This window comes from Pristis pectinata, chromosome 12 (genome assembly GCF_009764475.1).
Source record: "Pristis pectinata isolate sPriPec2 chromosome 12, sPriPec2.1.pri, whole genome shotgun sequence".
Classification (NCBI taxonomy): domain Eukaryota; kingdom Metazoa; phylum Chordata; class Chondrichthyes; order Rhinopristiformes; family Pristidae; genus Pristis; species Pristis pectinata.
In genome coordinates this window covers 12,894,143-12,913,967 of record NC_067416.1, presented here as the reverse complement: position 1 = coordinate 12,913,967, position 19,825 = coordinate 12,894,143, and the positions used below count along the sequence as shown (strand labels likewise).

The 19,825-nt window shown below is 38.1% G+C and overlaps 1 protein-coding gene across 1 annotated transcript in view; it reads left to right on the top strand.

Annotated features, from left to right (window-relative positions):
* The first annotated feature begins 330 nt into the window (after window positions 1-330).
* LOC127576899 (uncharacterized) overlaps window positions 331-19,825 on the top strand; it is a 69,472-nt gene continuing 49,977 nt past the window's right edge. The window contains exons 1-3 of the mRNA XM_052027721.1: window positions 331-361; window positions 937-1,055; window positions 1,723-1,848. Coding sequence (XP_051883681.1) covers window positions 331-361; window positions 937-1,055; window positions 1,723-1,848 — 276 coding nt within the window. The remainder of the gene's footprint in view (window positions 362-936; window positions 1,056-1,722; window positions 1,849-19,825) is intronic.

Here is a 19,825-nt window from a genome sequence, read left to right as displayed (position 1 = left end):
GTTTCACTTAGCACAACCCATGCATATTCTGAATTTGGTTTGATACCCCAGTGCTTTCTGGGATTGCTCCTGTTAGTGACTCTCCAGCTTTTATTTTTCAAGAACTTTCAGGGAACATTTTTATGATTGGAAACTTTTTTGACATGTGTCCATCATCCATATGACCATGCTGACCAAAAACTGAGGTATATGTCAAAGTTGAGTATTGCTTTCTCAGGAACCCCACCAATACAGTGGTCTAATCAGCCTTCAAACAATAGGGAAGATCTGTATTGATTTGGTAAATAATTTTATTAGTTCTTTGGTAGTCCAATTTGTCTCATTTGTACAATGGAGCTTAAATCGATGCCTGTAGCAGTTGGTGAGCCTCATCTCATCAGCAATGTCAGTCTCCATTGCAATATTGGGTCCCCTTTGAGGTCCAGTTTAGGGAATCCCTGCACCCAACTTATCACTGAGCATTTTTCTGTGTGGCAGGAAACTAGCAGAATTTCTAGCTGAGTGCTTGCTGGTTGGTAGATGATGAATCCAATTGCTTACCTGTTGACTTTTAACATGTTTTCCATTTGAAAATTTCTAGAACCTTAATTATCATCTTCCCCAATTGTACAATCATGATCATCAATTTATAATGTAATAAAACATTGGCTCAAAGTCTCACCTTCTAGGTCCATGAAAAAAGTGCATTCTTACAGAGAAACTCTGTTCTTGTTACAATTTCTCAATTGTCTCCTTCCTTCATTGCAGTTACTTCACATTAATCAATGCTTCTTTTCTTGTGGGACTAGAATTATACCGAACTCTGAACTGGATCTGGATGCATTCCAAAAAATGGCCTTCCCTTTCACCAAATAAATTGACATTATTCCAAGTTATTTTGAGTTCGTTCATCATACCAATAATAATCTGATATTTTTAATTGGTGTTTTTCCACAGATTTTGATTTACACTTGGAAAGTCATAAGACTTGGCTGGCTTCCAGAAAGTTCCAGAGTAACAGAACTGATCCAGCTTATTGTGATGAGGAACTTGAAATGCAAACTATAAACAAAGAAGTAAGCAGTTTGATATTTTTATGTTTAACCTTGAGGGGCACTTTTTAGAAGTATGAGATGTATCCCTTTACAATGCTGTGTTGATTTGACAGTACCAGTTTGTACAGGTTCTTACCTGGTATAGAGCTGTACAACAGGAGGAGGATTTGGTTGTTTTAATTCCCTTTCACCAATGTTTTAATACGTTGTGTTCTCTCTATATAAATATGTCCCTTGTTAAAAATAATCTCTAGAGTGTAGTTCTAACTTTCTGAAACCAGAATTTGTGGATTTGGGAGGTCTACAACTAATTTGTGAAAATATTCTTAAAACTGAACTCAAATAGCACTCATAGTGATTAATTGAGCCAATATAAATACTATTATAGTAATAAATTTATATTCAATTTCTAAATAAGAACCATGGATCATGAGGCTAAATCATGTAACCAGTGAAGTGTTGCAAATTTGGGACAGATGTGTTAATTTAAGGGAGTATAGCCTGGCAAGTGTACTTTCTTTAATCTCAGGGAAAGTAACAGCTAGTTAGAAATGCCTATGTTTAACCTTAATATGTGAGGACATTTGCATTAGTAAATTAAGCAGAAGGGTTAGAAGAGCATAGTACCTGTAGTATTTCAACATTTTTTTTGAACCCTGTTTGCTGATGTTAACTACTACGTCTTCAGTTTGCAGAAAAACAAGAGATATTTCAGCAGTCAATGGCAGAAATTGCAACAGAATTGGCCCTCGTAAATCAACATAAAGAAAGCTTGCAACAACAGCTGAATGAACGGGAGAAGACTCTGAATCAGGTAGAGTGACAAGAAACAGTGGTGTGCAGGTTAATAAATATGACAGTTATTTGCCCAGACTTGCAGACTCAAATTATGAAAGCAGATTAATACACTGTTCAAAAAAACAGATAGAAATATGTATTTGGTTTATTTTGGATTTCAGTTTCCATTTGAAAGCCAAGTTCACTGAAGCTGAACTCCAAACTCAAAATTGTGGTATGCAAAATAAATTGGCATTGATTCTGTTTGAGGCTCCTGAGCATAGTTGAAATTATTTAGATCGGATTTATTAATCAACTGTACAATGCTGTCTTTTCCTCCACCAGTGATCAAGTGAAAATATCACAAGCTCAAAGCTGTCTGCTCCCCCTTCCCATCCAACATGAGAGGTGTTGCATGACCCTCTACACTAGACAGACAGGAAAGTAATGATGCAAGTTCTGAACCAATTCCAACCTCATTCCTTCTTTGCTACTTTCTTACATATCTTTCCATGGTTGACTATAAGGCATTAGGTAACCAAATCATCAGTGGGAAGATGATTGTACCCTCCCCTAGGATATTATAGAGAAGAAGCTTTCCATCAGTCACTTTGAACCCACACATGAATCTTAGATTAACACTAATCATGTGGAACAACACGTATATCTCTCAAAAGAAAGCCAATACCAATTGACAAGGACTGATCCAAACAGGGTTAAAGGGGTTACCAGGCAGAGAAACTTTTAATTGCATTGTCCTCACACCATCTTGAACTTTCCAAACTATTTAAGATTCTCATCTTGTTAGTTAAGAAATTAGACATTGGACATAAAAAAGAAAACGGACATAATTGTGAGGTTTGTCCATTTTATAACTTCTATTGTTAAATTGGCTAAAAGCTCTGTAAAAATATTTGCTGCCACACTATTCAGTGAACAGTATATTATCTTACCAATATCATAAACTTAATCTTTCGAGAATTTGAATAGTACAATGAAGAAATTTTTTCAATAAAGTAGACCTGGGTTACCAACTAATCATGGCTTAAAAGTATACTGACAATGGCAAAGGAAGAACTCCATTATGTTGTAAAGTAAAACTATTCCTTGAATTTCATGTCAATTTAATTCTTCTAATTTTTAATAGATTCCAAATTGTACTTGGGTAATCCAAAATACTGCCATGTATTTTTCTTCTTTTATTAGTTTCAACATACCCAGGAACATTTCTGAAATAAGATTTTTTTAAAAAACTGGAAATAGTTTAACTTCGTTTGGTTGTGAATTGGTTTGTTGGGCCACATAGCATGTTTCAGATTTTGAGATGACTGCCAAGAGAAATGCTTTCCTGACAGAGAGGAATGGGTATCATTTAAGTCAACCTAATCTCCACATCATGTCTTCAAGTAGTCACTTACCAAGTTTCATTGCAGGAAGGCTGGAAACAGATTAAATGGCAAGTCATGTATGTATTTGTATTGCATTTAAGGACTGTGACATGGGCTCAAGGAATACTTAAAAATTATAAAACCTGACAGAAAACATTTTCTATTGATATTAGTTTTGAACTGCAACATTTCTCATTTACCACCATTGTTATTTATGTTTATTTATTTTCCTTTCCACTCATTTTCTTTCTTGGTTAGCTCAGAGGTCTTGTCTATGAACCAGAGGACGTTTAAGTTATGTATCGAGGGACTGGTACATTGTTCCGGTGCTGTTTTTTGGATTAGATAGTACACCAAGCTCTGATTGTCTGTTAAGGAGGTTTAAAGCATTTGGTAGCACTCTTCTGAAAAAATAAAGTGCAGGGAACAAATAATTTTGGAATCCCAATCTCTTGAAGCTGGCAGAATATCTTTTTTTTTAAACGCGTAGGGGAAAACTCATCTGTTAATACATGGACAGAGGACAAAAGCAGGGAAGTTATTATAAATTGTTTTAAAATACTAGTTAGGCCTCAGCTGGGACAACATGTTCAATTCTGGGATATCTTATAATGGTTGCAAAGTACTGCAGATACCGGATATCTGAAATAAAACAGAATAGCCTGGAGATACTCAATTTTTTAGGCTGCATCTGTGGAGAGGAAAACAGAGTTAATGTTTTGGATCGATGTCTCTCATAGTCTCTTCACAGATACTGTCTGAACTACCAAGTATTTCCAGCATTTACTCCAAAATAAACCAAGTAAATTGGTACTGGAGATGATGGACTGCAATTATGTGGAAAGGCTGAAGATGCTGGGGATTCTGTCCTTAGAACAGTGGTAAAGGAGCTGGCCAAAGTTATTTTGATAGAATAAGTAAGGAGAAGTTTTTTAAGTTGGCAGTAGGGTCAGTAACTAGTGTATACAGATTGAAGCTGATTATCTAAAGAACCAGAGGTAATATAAGGAAACATTACCTACACAATGAATGCATTATCCAAAAAGGTAGTGGAAGTATATATAATAGTAACATTTCAGAGAGAATTGGACAAATGCTTGAAGGGATAAGAACACAGAGCTAAAAAAGAACAAAGAAATGTCAGAAATTGAATGGTTCTATCAAAGATCCAGTATATGCCCAGGGGACTTTTGATTGGGGAATACTTCTAGTGTCTGGTCATTATCTCATTAATGTGAATGACTTCTTCTGTTGCACAAGTTGTTTGCTGTGAATGCCATTGTAACCTGCCTGCTGTACAGTGTATTGGAATATTATGCTGTCAAGAGAAATACTGTATAAAAGCAAGGTCTTTCTCTCTTTCTCAGAAAATTGTCTGTGAAGGTGCACAGGTGATCCACTCTAAGACTTAAGTTCATGTCTGAATCAGCTGTTATGAGTCATATGACTGTACCATGAGATATCTTGCTGTCTTACTTTGCCTCCCTCAGTGTATTAGCCAATTCCCCAAAGTCATGTTGCTTTCCGTTCAATTTAGCAGAAACTAGCTGATGTCTTACAAAAAAACCTCAGTGGAGAGAAAATAAAAACAAATATGGAAGTACTGGAATATTTGTTACAATGATCTTAAATTGTGTTATAATGTATTGTATTTATCTGGAAGCCTTAAGATACAAGCACTGCGAGTTTGGATGTCGACAACAGCTGCTATTTTGTTGGTGTTCTTAATTCTATACTGCAGATCACACCTTACTGTGTGAAAATGTAAAACAGTCCTCAGGGAATTTCACCACAAAGAAGTTACTTGTTTATGGGCAAGTAATGACTTGTGCTTTCAGCTGGTTCTTGGTTAAGTCGTAGTAATTTATTCAAGACATCCTTGAATGTATCTGAATTAGTGGAATTTTCAGAATTGAGAAGGAGACTAGTAAGGAGACCCCTGCTGTGTGGAGGGAATCCTGTTTTAACATGGAGTGGAAAATGAAGCAACCTTATGATGAGAGTAAGCCTTTTGCTATCATAAAGAAACCAAGTGTGGCTTCGGTAGGTGCAATACTTCAAGCTGGTAATTTAAATGTTTTTTATTCAAAATATACAATATCAGTCGATTATCTGTTGCGATTATATGTATGCTTTAATATTTCAAATATGATTGATTAGGATGACTGGAATAATTGACACAGTTGGAATTGACGCTCTAGGGACAAGTGCAGTATTGAGGAAATTACATCAGAGAGCAATAGTGCAAAATAACATAAAGTTATTCTGCAGCTCTTAGGCCAATACAGTGCAGTCTACAAAAGTAGGCTCTTGCACAAAAGGAGAGTGCAATTCATCTGATTTGTCAATAATCTACATGACAATGGTTTATCAAATATAAATTGGTAAATTGCTTTTTCTTGTCACTTGTACCAAGGTACAGTGAAAAACTTTGTTTTGCATGCCATCCGTACAGATCATTTCATTACAACCGTGCATTGAGGCAGTACAAGGGAAAACAATAACACAATGCAGAGTAAAGTGTTACAGTTACAGAGAAAGTGGAGTGCAGGCAGACAGTAAGGTGCAAGGCCATAACAAGGTAGATTGTGAGGTTAAGAGTCCATCTTATCGTACTAGGGGACCATTCAATAGTCTTATATCAGCGGGATAGGAGCTGTCCTTGAGCCTTCAGGCTTTTGTATCATCTGCCCAATGGGAGGGAGAGAAGAGAGAATGTCCTGGGTAGGTGGGGTCTTTGATTATGTTGTCTGCTTTACAGGGGCAGTGAGAAGTGTAAATAAAGTCGATGGAGGGGAGGCTGGTTTCTGTGATGTACTGAGCTGTGTCCACAACTCTGCAGTTTCTTGCAGTCCTGGGTAGAATAGTTGCCATACCAAGACATGATTAATCTGGATAGGATGCTTTCTATGGTGCATTGATAAAAATTGGTGAGGGTCAAAGGGGACATGCCAAATTTCTTTAGCCTCCTGAGGAAGCAGAGGCACTGATGAGCTTTCTTGGCAGTGACATCTACATAGTTGGACCAGGACAGGCTATTGGTGATGTTCACTCCCAGGAACTTGAAGTTTTCAACCCTCTTGACCTCAGCCCCATTGATGTAAACAGGAGCATGTGCACTGCCCCCTTTCCTGAAGTCAATGACCAGCTCTTTTGTTTTGCTGACATTTTGATGACACAATGTCACTAAGCTCTCTATCTCCTTCCTGTACTCTGATACAGAATCCACAACTTAGTATAAAGTATACAAAGGGAGATTTTAATTAATTTATATAGATTCATATTTGAAAGTATAAGCTGCTCAGCACTAATGTCTTGCACTTGGGCTATTGGCTTTGTTGATGACAATTCTTTTGAGTCCAATGATTGTGGTAAAAGTCCCATTCCGGAGACTTAAACAAAAGAAAAGATACAGGCTGGCATTTGAATGGAAGTGCTGTATTGTTGAAGGGGCAGCCTTTTGGATGAGACATTAAAAAGAAGTTCCAAATTCCTTCTCAGGGGGATTCAAGAAATGTTTTTGAAGCAGAGTTGGAGGGATATTCCATTGACCTGATCAATATTTGTCCTTCAATCAAATTACAGATGGCAATCAGAAGCAGAAGTAGGCATGGAATAAAGGCTAAATGGTGAACCAAAAGGCCTATTTCTTTGCTGTATGATTCTATGACTCTATAATTCCATGAGCTAGTTGAGGGTAAATGGGCTTCTTCATCTAAACGTTCTTTTTTCTTTTGGATGCTAATCATCTTATATGTTTCAGTCATTATTCTTAAATAATGAATTGCTTTTTGCCGCATGATAGGCTCTTTCAATAGCCATCATGCAAACTGGGCATATGATGACATTAGTGCTGAGGTGAACAGTGCCCTTAATGCCCCTTGAACAAAGAAAATTCCTTCTTTCAATCCTTAAACAGTCAGGAACATTCCATTCTTCTTGATGGTGAAAGGACTATACTCCACACTTGTGTTTTATGCTCTGTGATTAAAATCTATGATCCTTGGTGGCAGAACAAATTGTCCTTGACTCTTTTCCACATAGCCAACAGTATCCTGTTGTCATTCATGCTTGTCTCCAAGTCTTACTTGTAGCAAAATTACCAAAGCCACTTTGGAACTTTAAGAATAAGGTTCTGATCGCAGTATTGCAGAAATTGTGGATTCTGTAGTATCAGGCCCTTTCTGCAATGGGTTGGATCATCCGACTTGCTCTAATTTCCGGAGTCTCTTGCCTTCATTGTGGCTATTCTCAGCATCTCTGATCACCCTGTTGGCCACTCTCATGGCTTGCCTTTTGTACACCCAATCCCACACCTCAGACTTGCCTGCTTCTGCGGCGGACCCACCAAACCAAGCTCTTGGATTGGAGCAGTGAGCTCCAGTCAAGGGATATGTATTGAAATAAACTGATAGGAAAGTAAAATACTCCACATACATGATTTCATGGCATGACTTAAATGTTTATTAAAAAGCATTTATGTGGTTGAAGCTTTCAAGTTCTCCCCCCCCCCCACCACCAGAAACACATATACTTTATTGCTGTTTATTACCCTAATTAGTAATAGTTCCACCATATTACCTGTTGAGTCTAGTTCATTCTATAATCTAAGTAGGCTTTATTTATGAATACATTTTGTTTCTTACTGTTTGCTACTCAATTTATTGAATTTTCATCAAACAATCTAGATGTTATGATATCTATAGCAGACTATGGACTATGCAGAATAAATTTTTCCCTTGATTTCAAAAATGCTTCACTGGACTCTTGCCAAATTAATGTGAATTCTAATTAGTTTTATTAACTCATTTAGAAATCTCCTTCTGCTAGTTTGTTCTACAATAATATAAAAAAAATCATAGAAGTTAGTATTTAGTTTCTGTTACCATATTATCATTACTCTTGAGAATGCAGTTGACAAAACTTGTTGGGTCATATGAATAAATTCTCGATCAAGGAATTCAGGAATATTGGATAATTGCAGAGAACTCTCTGCATAGTTTTGCAAATCAAGCCTCTGAGACATCTGTGATCCATGGCAGTTTTAAACCATAGTCCAGGGGATCCCCAAGAGATTGGAACTGTACAGGAAGATAGAATGAGAATATATTCTCAATTTCTTTTGTGACCTTACTTGCATAGTATCAGAAGTCTTTAGCGTTATATATTTGGATTGACAAATGAATGTAAAGATGCTTAGCTGCAGCATAGTATAGTCAAAAATAAATCTACAGAGTGAGTTTCCAATCTTGGCTCTGCATCTTTACAGGTTATAAGAAAAAGTACAATAGTGTGGAAGCTGATGGGAGAATTAACTCAGTGCACTTCCTAGTGGCTGACTATGTAATAGTACTGGAAATAGGCTGCTTCATTACCAGCACAAGCAAAAAAACACTGAGTGAAGAGAACGACTTTTTAAAAATTTATAAATTGCACAGAAATAGTTCCCAAGTGATCTAGCAGCTTTTCTGTTTTTAACACCATTCATTGATTGTGTTACATCTGCACCCCAATGGGATTAATCAGTGCAGAAATATTTGTATTGATGCTGACGTGGAACTAGAGCAAGAACAAGCTATTTGCAAAAATATGTAATAAATGTCTGTGCTTTCAGTTACAGTTTTTTTTCCATCATACAGTTCACCATATAGCTCATCAACTGTCATACTTCATCACTTCCCATGTTAACAAGAGCAAGTGTGATTTAATTTGGTATCTTATCAGCAAATAAACAAGAAACAAGGGAGAGAAAAGCAAATGAGAGTGGGAAGATATTCATTCCATCAATTGAATCAAATTAAAAGCCAGGTAACAAGTTCAATAACAAGACCACAAGAATTAGAGACTAGAATAGACTGTTCAGCCCTTTGAGCCAGCTCCACCCTGCAGTAGAATTATGGCTAATCCAACATTGCTCAGGTCCACATTCTGGCTGTTTCCCTATAACCCTTGATTCCTGTACTGATTAGACATTTACCTGTCTTAGCTTTAAATATATACAAGGACTTAATTCCCGCAGCTGTCGATGGCAAGAATTTACAAACTCAAACCCCCTTAGAGACAAAATTCTTCCTCATCTCAGCCTTTTTCGGGTGCTTCCTTGTTCTGACACTACATTTTCTGGTTCTGGACTCTCCCATGAGACTTCCCTACTTTTATACTCCAATCCCTTGAAATAAGGGCTAGCATTCCATAAACATTCCCTATTACCTGCAGTTTTCTGTTTAATGTATACCAATCCCTTTGCAGTTTTGAGAGGTGGACTGAGGAGGGACAGAAGGAACCAGATGTAGGAGGGGGGGGGGGGGGGTGGAGTTGGGAGACAGAAGCAGGTGGGTGGTAGGTGGAAGCAGACAAGGTAAAAAAAGAAGGCAGGTGGAGTCAAGTGGGGGGAGGGGAGGGGAGGGGAGGGTGAAGGTCGAGACAGATTCTGGAGGGTCATAATTGCCGGAATCTGATAAGTAAGTAAGATGACAATGGGAACCATTAAGGGAGCGATGAAGGACAGATGGAACCAGATGGGGGGAGGGGATACAGTGGGTGAAGTGTGTAAGCAGTAGGTGGATGGACCCAGGAGGAGGAGGAGGGGGACAAAGATGCGTGAAGGGGGTCTGGGAAATGGAATAAAAATGGAAGGACCAGAGATCGATTGGAACGAAAGAGAGGGGGGAACACAGAAGGCAAGGATTATTCTGGTTGTTCTTCTAGTTTGTGTTTAGCCTTATCTTGGTAGTGGAGAAGACTGAAGATGGACAGGTTGATGTGGGAATGGGAAGGGGAATTGAAATGGCATGCAACTGGGAGCTCAAGATGGCCATTATGGACAGAGCACCGGTGCTCTGCAAACCAGTCGTGTAGCCTGTGCTTGGTCTCACCAATGTAGAAAAGGCCACACTGGGAGCACCAAATGCAGTAAGTGTGGTTGGAGGAGGTGCACATTAATCTCTGCCTCACTTGGAAGGACTGTTTTAGTCCCTGGATGGTGGTGAGGGAGGAAGTGTAGGAACAAGCGTGGCACCACCTGCGGTTGCGGGGGAAAGTACCAGGGGGTCAGGGACGGATGGGTGGGGAGGGATGAACAGACCAGGGAGTCATGGAGAAAGTGGTCCCTGTGGAAGGTGGAAAGGGGTGGGAGGAGAAGATGTAGCTAGTAATGGGATCCTGTTGCACCGACCAGAAGTGATGAAGGATGACGTGCCTGATGTGGAGAGAAAACAAGTTGATTTTCAGTAGCAAGGAAGGTGGGGGAGGGATGGGTAAAATATCTCTGACAGGGTGAGACCAAATGACTCAAGGTGGCATTTAAGTAGCAATTAAGGTCTGATTATGCTGCTTTTTCTGTGCAATATTCTGCCCAGGAGGTGGGGTTGGAGTCGGTGAGAGCAGAGATGTGGGAAATAGATGAGATGTGGTTAAGATAGAGGGAAAGCCATGGTTCAGGAGGAAAGGTCCCAGTTCTAACGAAGGGCCTTGGACCTGAGGCGTTGACAACCTGTGCAGAAATATAAAACAGAAAACAATGGAACCACTTAGCAGGTCAGACAGGTTTTACATTTCCAGCATCTGCATCTTCTGATTTTCACTGATTCTCTATTGATGGTGATGGTGTGTTTAATTCCTCCCTTATTCAGTATTAATGGGATGTCTGTGATAAAATCTACCATTTAAAAACTTATGCAAAATATCTGTTTAACTCCTCTGTCATTCCCTCCTTCCCCACATCTCTTTTCCCAACCTCATTCTTTAAGGGGCTAATATTCACTTGGACTTCTCTCCTCTTTTATGTACTTAAAAGAAATTCTTACTGTCCATTTTTATTTTACTCACTGGATTATTTTCTCTCTGCTTATTATCTTTTTATACCATCCTTTAATTTTCCCAGTCTTCAAGTCTACAGCTAACTTTTCCCTCTTTATACATTTTTTTTCTTTCTACTTAATGCTCTCTTTAACTAACTTCATTAGCCATGTTTGGTGATCATCCCCCCCTTAGAATCTTCCTCCCTACTGGGATAAATTATTTGCTGGGAGGCATGAATTACCTCCTTAACTGTCTACTGCTACTCACCTATTGTCTCTTTTGTTACTTTTTCAGCCAAGTCAACATGCCATTGTAATTCCTTTATTTAAACTACACACTAATATTTCTGACTTGTTTCCTCTTCTCAAACGGAATACAAAATTCTTTTATATTATGTCACTACTTCCTAGTGGATCTTTTACTCTGAAGTTGTGTATTAAACATGCCTCATTATCTATTACCAGATCCAAGATAGCCTGTTGTCTGATTGGCTCCATAATGGCTCTAGGAAGCTATTTCCAATATACTCCATGAACTTGTTCTCGTAGCTACCCTTTCCAACTTGATTCACCAAATCTATATGAAAATTAAAGTCTCCCGTAATTTCACTGCTTTATAGAACCCGCCCACCCCCCCCCCCCCGCTATTTGTTGATTTTTACCCATTACTCCTATCAGTATCTTTTTTTACTTGCTATCTTTAACCTCCACCCAAATGGACACAGCATCTTCTGAGCTTAGATCAATTCTCATAACTGCTTATTTCTTCTCAGTAATGGTGCTATACCACCACGTTTTACTTTTCATCTGCCCTTTCCAAAAGTCAAATATCCCTGAATATTACATTCCCAGCTTTGATCCCCTATGTCTTTCCAGTGGTTATCAGATCTTACCCATTCACAGCCATTTCTGCCATTAGTTCATTTACCTTATTACAAGTGCTTTATACATTATGACACAAAGGCTTTATGCTGGCATTTTTGCTATTTTTAGCTATCTTACCTTTCTTTTGTACTGCAGCATAATTTGCCTCTTGCTGTTGATTTCCTGCTTTCTGCTTTTTATTTCTACTATTATTTCTTTAATTTCTGTCCTTGTTTCTCTGTCTAGTCATCCTACTTATGTTCCCATCCCCTTGCCATTTTAGTTTAAATCCTCCCCAAACACTTCCCAGTTGGACATTGGTCCTGGTAAGTCAGCCCATTTGTACACATCCCACCTTCCCCAGAACCAGTCCCAGTGTCCCAGGAATCTAAATCCCTCCCTCTTGCACCATGTCTTCTGCAACACTTTCATCTGTCAATTCTCCTGTCCCTATACACTCAATAAGACAATAAGATAAAGATATCTCATTTGATTATCACCAAGTATTTTCATAAAAGAAGCATTTTTGTCTTTCCTCAAATACTTAAATATTTCAGAACTTATATTGGAATGTCATCACCTAATATCACTGTTGATCTCCAAAGTTTTGTATATTATCTGTGTGTGTGTGTGTGTGTGTGTGTGTGTGTGTGTATGTGTGTGTGTGTGTGTGTGTGTGTGTATTTGTCCAATACTCACTATTAAAGTCATTAATAGCAGTGAAAACTACACACTGATTACTTTAGTCACAAAAATATTTCCAGAAATAGAATTGAATAAAGGAAATACTACCCACAAATAATAGTTTTTGTTTCTTTGGAGCAATTTCTAGGACCTCTTCACTTTCTACCAAAGATTCATTTGTCCACTTCACTCATTTCTTAGGATATTTGCATCCTCCCTGGCAACAGGAATGGTGCGAGAGGATTGGAGGATGGCAAATGTTGGTCCCTTGTTTAAGAAAAGTAATAGAAATAATCTTGGAAATTATAGACTAGTGAGTCTTACGTCAATGGTAGGCAAACTATTGGAGAGGATTCTTAGGGACAGGATTTACGAACATTTGGAGAAGCATGGTCTTATTAAGGATAGTCATCATGGCTTTGTGAGTTTTTTGAGGAGGTGACAAATCAAATTGATGAAGGTAGAGCGGTGGATGTGGTGTATATAAACTTTAGTAAGACATTTGACAAGGTTCCCCGTAGTAGGCTCATCTAGAGAGTCATGAAGCATGGGATCCATGGAGACTTGGCTGCGTGGATTCAGAATTGCTTTGCCCACAGAAGCAGAGGGTGGTAGTAGATGAAGAGTATTCTGCCTGGAGGTCGGTGATCTATTGTGGGACCCTTGCTCTTTGTGATTTTTATAAATGATTTGGACGAGGAAGTGGAGAGATGGGTTAGTAAGTTTGCGGATGACATGAAGGTTGGAGGTGTTGTGGGTAGTGTAGAAGGTTTTCATAGATTACAACAGGATAGAGACAAGATGCAGTGTTGGGTGGAGAAGTGGCAGATGGAATTCAATCTGGAAAAGTGTGAAGTGATGCACTTTGGAAGAATGAACTTGAAGGGAGAGTACAAGGTTAATGGCATGATTCTGAGCAGTGTGGAGGAACAGTAGGATCTTGGGGTCCAAGTCCACATATCCCTCAAAGTTGCTGTGCGTTGATAGGGTGGTTAAGAAGGCGTATGGTGCTGGCCTTTATTAGTCGGGGGATTGAGTTCAAGAGCCACGGGGTAATGTTGCAGCTCTATAAAACTCTGGTTAGACCACATTTAGAGTATTGTGTTCAGTTCTGGTCACCTCATTATAGGAAGGATGTGAAAGCTTTAGAGAGGGTGCAGAGGAGATTTACATCTACAAGGTGCCCCTTTCCTTTCATGTGAAACACCAGTAGAACAGTCATATTTAGAAATGTTTGCATCCTAATACTAACTCTGTAGCCTTAGCAGAGAATATATTTAAATTAACAGTAATTACAGACTGTAATTACTATCTATGTAATGTTTAATGTTATACCAAGTTGATTTCATCTTAAGCAGGAGGGGCCACTGTCTGAAAGTTGGGGAAGGCAAGGATTCAAAGAGTATCCACCACACCAGCGTTGACACCATTTTAGTTGAGTATAGTCTACATCTCTGAAAGACTTTTTTAAATAACACCAGAGATCAAAGAATCATGGAATGGTATAGTACGGAAGGAGACAATTCAACCTGTCATGCATGTGCCTGTTCTCTGAAAGAGCTATCCAATTAATCCCATTCCCTTCTTTGAAAACTAAAATTAAGTTTTACAACCTGGAATATTCGACTCAGATTAACAGACTCAAAGAGATCATGTTTTTACTTTTTTGTTAATCCCATCATATTCATTAAAGACACAATATTGCTTAAATGGAAAGCTTTCAGCTGGGGTGAGTTTCTAGAAGTCCTGCAGTTATTAATATTAACTGCAGGAACAGTTTCACAAGCACTTATGGTATTTTATTTTGAGGAGTTTTGTTGTTAATAAGAAAATAAGTAGTATAGGAACCTTCAGTACTTTTATCTTCAGTACTTGTAATGTGTTTTACTCTCATAAGTGTGCCCCTTTTTAAATGGAATAGAATGCAATAATTTTTTAATTAAAATATTTTATGCCCCATGCGAGGGTATCTTTTAAAATAATTGCAATTGTTCAGTGCCATTCCCATTTTCTTCTATGCTGTATCAAAGGTCAATTACATTGACGAATGCATTAGCAAGCCAATCACATTGGTCCCTACAGGACATACAGCCTGGGAAATAGGGTCAAACTGCAGGTGGGCAGAAAAGTGAAACCATAGCCTTCTCAGTTACTGATGCATCAAGAAAATGGATCTGACAGCAATCCAGTACAATCTCTTTTTTAAAAATAGAGATTTGTTTTCTTTTCTAGGCTTAACTTTTTTATATTGGTAACAGTAAAAGTCATTTGTCCTGCCAGCACAAAAAACTAAAATGATGCCACTCCTTTTAAGATCATCAATTTTCAGAATAATGTTCAATTGCCTTGTGATTGGGCTCTTCAAATATTAGTGTACAAATATTTAATGCCTTCACATGAAATTTCTTCATCTGCTATTTAACAAGGTGTTAACCTATTTTAACCTGTTTTAAATAGGTTAATGGCTCCATTAAAATATTGAACAAAGGAATTTCTTATGAGTGCAGTAGGCATTTGTGTGCTAAAATTCAAAGAGACTAATTTAATTGAAAAGCTTTTCAGATAAGATGACTACAGTCATCAGAAAACATGACTCCAGCAAAAGAAAATTTGAATGTTTAAAAATGATCATAAAACTAAAACAGAGAAATTGACCTGCTGAAAAAAAGATTCCATTGCTTTCCACATTGGAATAGAGTAAACTTGAGTAAATCTGGATTGTTTCTTAATATTTGTATCTCAGAATTTAAGTTTGAAAGCAAAGTTTCAGTCAAGTATAGCAGTCTGTGCTGTAGAATTTAAATTAACCGTCCTGAAGTTCAATCTAGAATTCCACATTACTGTATCTTAAGCAGTTGTACAGATGTACATTCTTCTGTAATTGTTTTCCATCCTTATTTGTTGAGATTTCTGACCTGCTCATGATTTAGCATGCAAATTTTGCTAGACCTTTGGGGATAGAAAGCACTCAGTATTTTGGATCGATTTGCAGAACACGAGGATTGCTTTGTTCACCTTGTGCAGAAGCCATTTATGGGTTTTGGCGCGTTTGAAGTTTGCACATGGAAATCACATTTGCATTTAATGTCCTCCAGATTACTTCCTTTTACTTGTGTTAAACACCTCTCTCAGTAGGGGCTAATTTGATGAGGTCATGCTGTGCCCTTTGACTCTAAGATACTTTAAATGAAACCAGCTGACAGAAAAGTGAAGTTTTTCTTGGTTGTTCACAGAAATTGGATATTTGCAGATGTCTAGACAACTTCACTAAAAAATCTCAAAGGCAATTTTGGCTGCTGATTGTGTATGTAACACATGAAAAATCCCAGTGGAAGTTCAAAAAGTACAAAATCGTCATCCTAAATTAATCAGTTTTCACCACCTAGTCAAAATAAAATTAACAGATCAAAGGGAAAATAACAAACAGTGTGAGAAATCAACAACTTTATATCGTGTCACATAAATCACTTCACCAAGACCTTGTTTGGTTTCACACTTAAACATTCCTAAATTTAATCAATTAAATTAAATAAATATTGAACACTAATTTCCTGGAAATTTCAGGTGTAACTATAGCTCAAGAATGGTGATTTGCATTGTTTTTAAAGGAAATCTGCATATATATGACTTACTCTCATTTCTATTGCCACTTGTGAATTTCCCCTATCATATACTCCACTTGCAGGACCTCCCACCCACTGAAGCTGCGTGCTATCATTTTCATACCATTATCACCATTAAAAAGACCTGCTTACACTGATTTCTTGGGTTAACACAAATAATGTGCAAAAGGTTAGGCACAATCTTGCCCAGAGTCATCAGCATAACAGATTTCCCTACTTTGAAAGTGGTTTTTGGGCACAATCCGAATTATATATACATTTATATAATGATGCCTGTTCTTTCCTCTCTCTAGATATGTTATCTATGGCTAGCAATTTAAATACTAATAGTAATTTGGGCTGTGTACAGATGTAGACTTTCCAAATGTCCTATTATTCTTGGAAGTAGTAACAGGATACTTGGAAAATAATAGGGCTGGGCAGAGTCAACATGGATTTAAGAAAGGGAAATCATGTTTGACAAATCTGTTTGGATTTTTTGAGGTTGTAACAATCAGAACAGATAAAGACGAACCAGGTGATGTGACGTTTTTGACTTTCAAAAGTTTTTCAATAAAACTCCACACATGAGGTTATTAAACACGATTTGAGCAAATGGTATTGGAAGGAATATACTGACATGGATTGAGGATTGCTTAATGAGCAGAAAAGAGACAGTAGAAATAAATGGGTCATTTTCATCTTGCGAGGCTATGACCAGCAGGGTGTTGCAGGGGTAGGTACTAAAGACCCAGCTGTTCACAGTTTCAACCAATGATTTTGGTAAGGAGATCAAGTATAAATAATCCAAGGTTACAGATAACACAAAACTAGGTGGCAGTATAGGGTGTGAGGTGTCTACAGTGGTGCTTCAGGGTAAGTGAATGGGAAGGGAATGGCAGATGGAATATAACGTGGAATAATGTGAAGTCATCTAGTCTAGTTAAAAAAAGTAGAAAGGTGGAGTATTATTTAAATGGTGAGGAAATGAAAGGTGTTGATGTTCAAATGGACGTTTGTATCCTTGTAGGTTGACCTTTATCAGAGAGGAATTGAGTACAATAAGAGAAACATCTTAGTCCAATTTTATGGTGCCCTGGTGAGGCCACATGTGGAATATTGTGTGCAGGTCTGTTTTCCATATCTGAGGAAAGATACAATAGAGAGAATACAGCAGAGGTTCACCAGATTGCCTATACCCTCCAGAATTTAGAAAACTGAGAGGCAATTCCATTGAAGTGTACACAACTCTGACAGGGCTTGACAGAATAGATGTGAGGATGATATTTCCCTGACTGGGGTGTTTAGAAGCATGGGGCATAGTCCCAAAGAAAGGTGTTGTCCACTCACAAAAGGGCTGAAAAGAAATGTTTTCACTTAGACACTATGGAATAGACACATGAACAGGCAGGAAGTGGAGGGATATGGACCATGTGCAGGCAGATGGGATTATTTTAAATTGGCATATTGGTTGGCACAAATATCATGGGCTGAAGGACTTGTGATTCTTGCGCTATACTGTTCTGTGTTCCATGTTCTGTAAGATCAGAAGTGGGGATGTTCATTAATGATTACAAAATGTTCAATTCCATTCAAAATTCTTCAGCAAGTGAAGCAGTATATGCCTGTGTGCAGCTACACTCTGGCATGGGTTGATGTGGCAAATAATATTCATTGCACAAATGTGCCATGTAGTGACAGTCCGACTCTTGACATTCAAGCACTGAGTTCCCAACCATCAATACCTTGGTGTCACCATTGACCCAAAAGTCAATTGGACTCCACATAAATAGTGTGGCTACCAGAACCAGAAGGCTGGGTATCCTGTGACCAGTGACTCACATCCTGATACTCCAAAGATTTTCCACCAGCTGCTAGACATAAAACAGGAGTCTTATAGAGTACATTTGTCTGGATGAGTGCAGGTCCAAGAACACTCAGGAAGTTGGACATCATCCAGAACAATGCGATTCACTTGGTTGGTACCCCATCCACCAATCAAAGCATTCATTACCTCCATACTGGCTCTCAATGGCTGTAGTGTGCTCCATCTACAAATTATACTTCAGTTACTTACTTAGGCTACTCGAAAATCACCTCCCAAATCCAAGTAGGACAAACTGCTCAGGTACATGGGAATGCAGCTATCTGCATGTTCCCTTCCATGTTACACACCATCCTGACAGAAATATATTGCTATAGGAGCAGGTAGAGTTGCTGTAAATGGATGCATACTGGTCAGTTTGGACTCAGTGGGCCAAAGGACTTGTTTCCATGCCTATGACTCCATCTATTGCTCTTTCATTGTTGCTTGGTCTAAATCCTGGAACCTCCTCCCCAACAACAATGTGGGAGTATTATCATCAGAAGGACCGCAGTGGTTCAAAGCATTGACTCACCACAGCTTCTTAAGTGCAAGTAAGATGGGCAATATGTGCTGGCCTTGCTAAATATGCCCACATCCTAAAATAATAAGTAAATTATAAAAAAAAAAGATTCAGCCTGTTTATTTCAGACTCCCGATAGTTAATCTATCCTCCTCTAGTAATTTCAGTTTTCTCCAGAATGCACCCTTTTCAGAATTCCCTCGTGTTTCTGGCCTATCCAATTACCATCTTCTTACACCTTGGACTACCAGCATTTTATTCATTTAATATCTCCTGCCTTCCACCCTATCATCCCTTTCAATCTCTCCTCAATACCCTCCACTCCCCACCCCACCCCATTGCTAGCTCTTTCTCTGCACTTAAAACTTAATCTTATTTGTAACTTTCTTCATCTCGATTGAAAGGTTAGCAACCTGAAATGCTAACTGTTTATCTGATAACTGATACTGTCTGGCTTGCTGAATATTTCTAGCAATTTCTGTTTTTTTTTCAGATTTCCAACAATTGTGCTGTTGTATGATTCTATAATTCATTTATTCCCGAAGTTTTTCTCAAAAAAACTTTACTGAAACCTGCACTGTCATTAATAAAAATTCTTTCAATCTCATTGTACCCAAAAATTTTTAATGCATTACCCACCCCACACAATAAGATGACCTAGGTTATTGTTTCATTCTGAACTTCTGATATATTGAGCTCATGTTACTTATATATATTGAAAAGTAGTCCTTTGAAAGTTGTGTGTGTCATTTTGATAATACCGTTGTATACTGTGGAAAGCATATTATCCAGGTACCAAAGGTTCTCTCCTGTACTGTTCAAAAATACAACAAAAACAATCATGTTTGAAGCAAATCTTGTAATGTTCTAGCAGAACTCCAACAAGAGGTTAATTTTTCCACTGGGACTTAATAGGCACTTTAAGTGTTTGCATGCCTGATAATCTTATACAGAATCACTGAACAAATACAATGAACCTTTTTTATCTTGTGTGCTTTATCACTTTTTGTAAAGACAGAGGCTTCCCAGTGGTTGTTTATTTAAGCTTTTGATGAAAGAAGAGCTGTTTGAATTATGAATTATGAGGTTGTTTCTTTTCACTTTGGGCTGGAGCTTTTTTGCATGCTTCTTGCCCAGCTATCAGATTGTTCTGGACAGAATCAAATGGAATAGTGCGAAAGAGATCAGAATTATATGCAGGAGTGAGTTGTGGCCGTAACCACTTCATAATTGTGGAATCATGGAAATTTATGGTATACCATCTGCATGCCTGTTCATAAAGGGCTAATC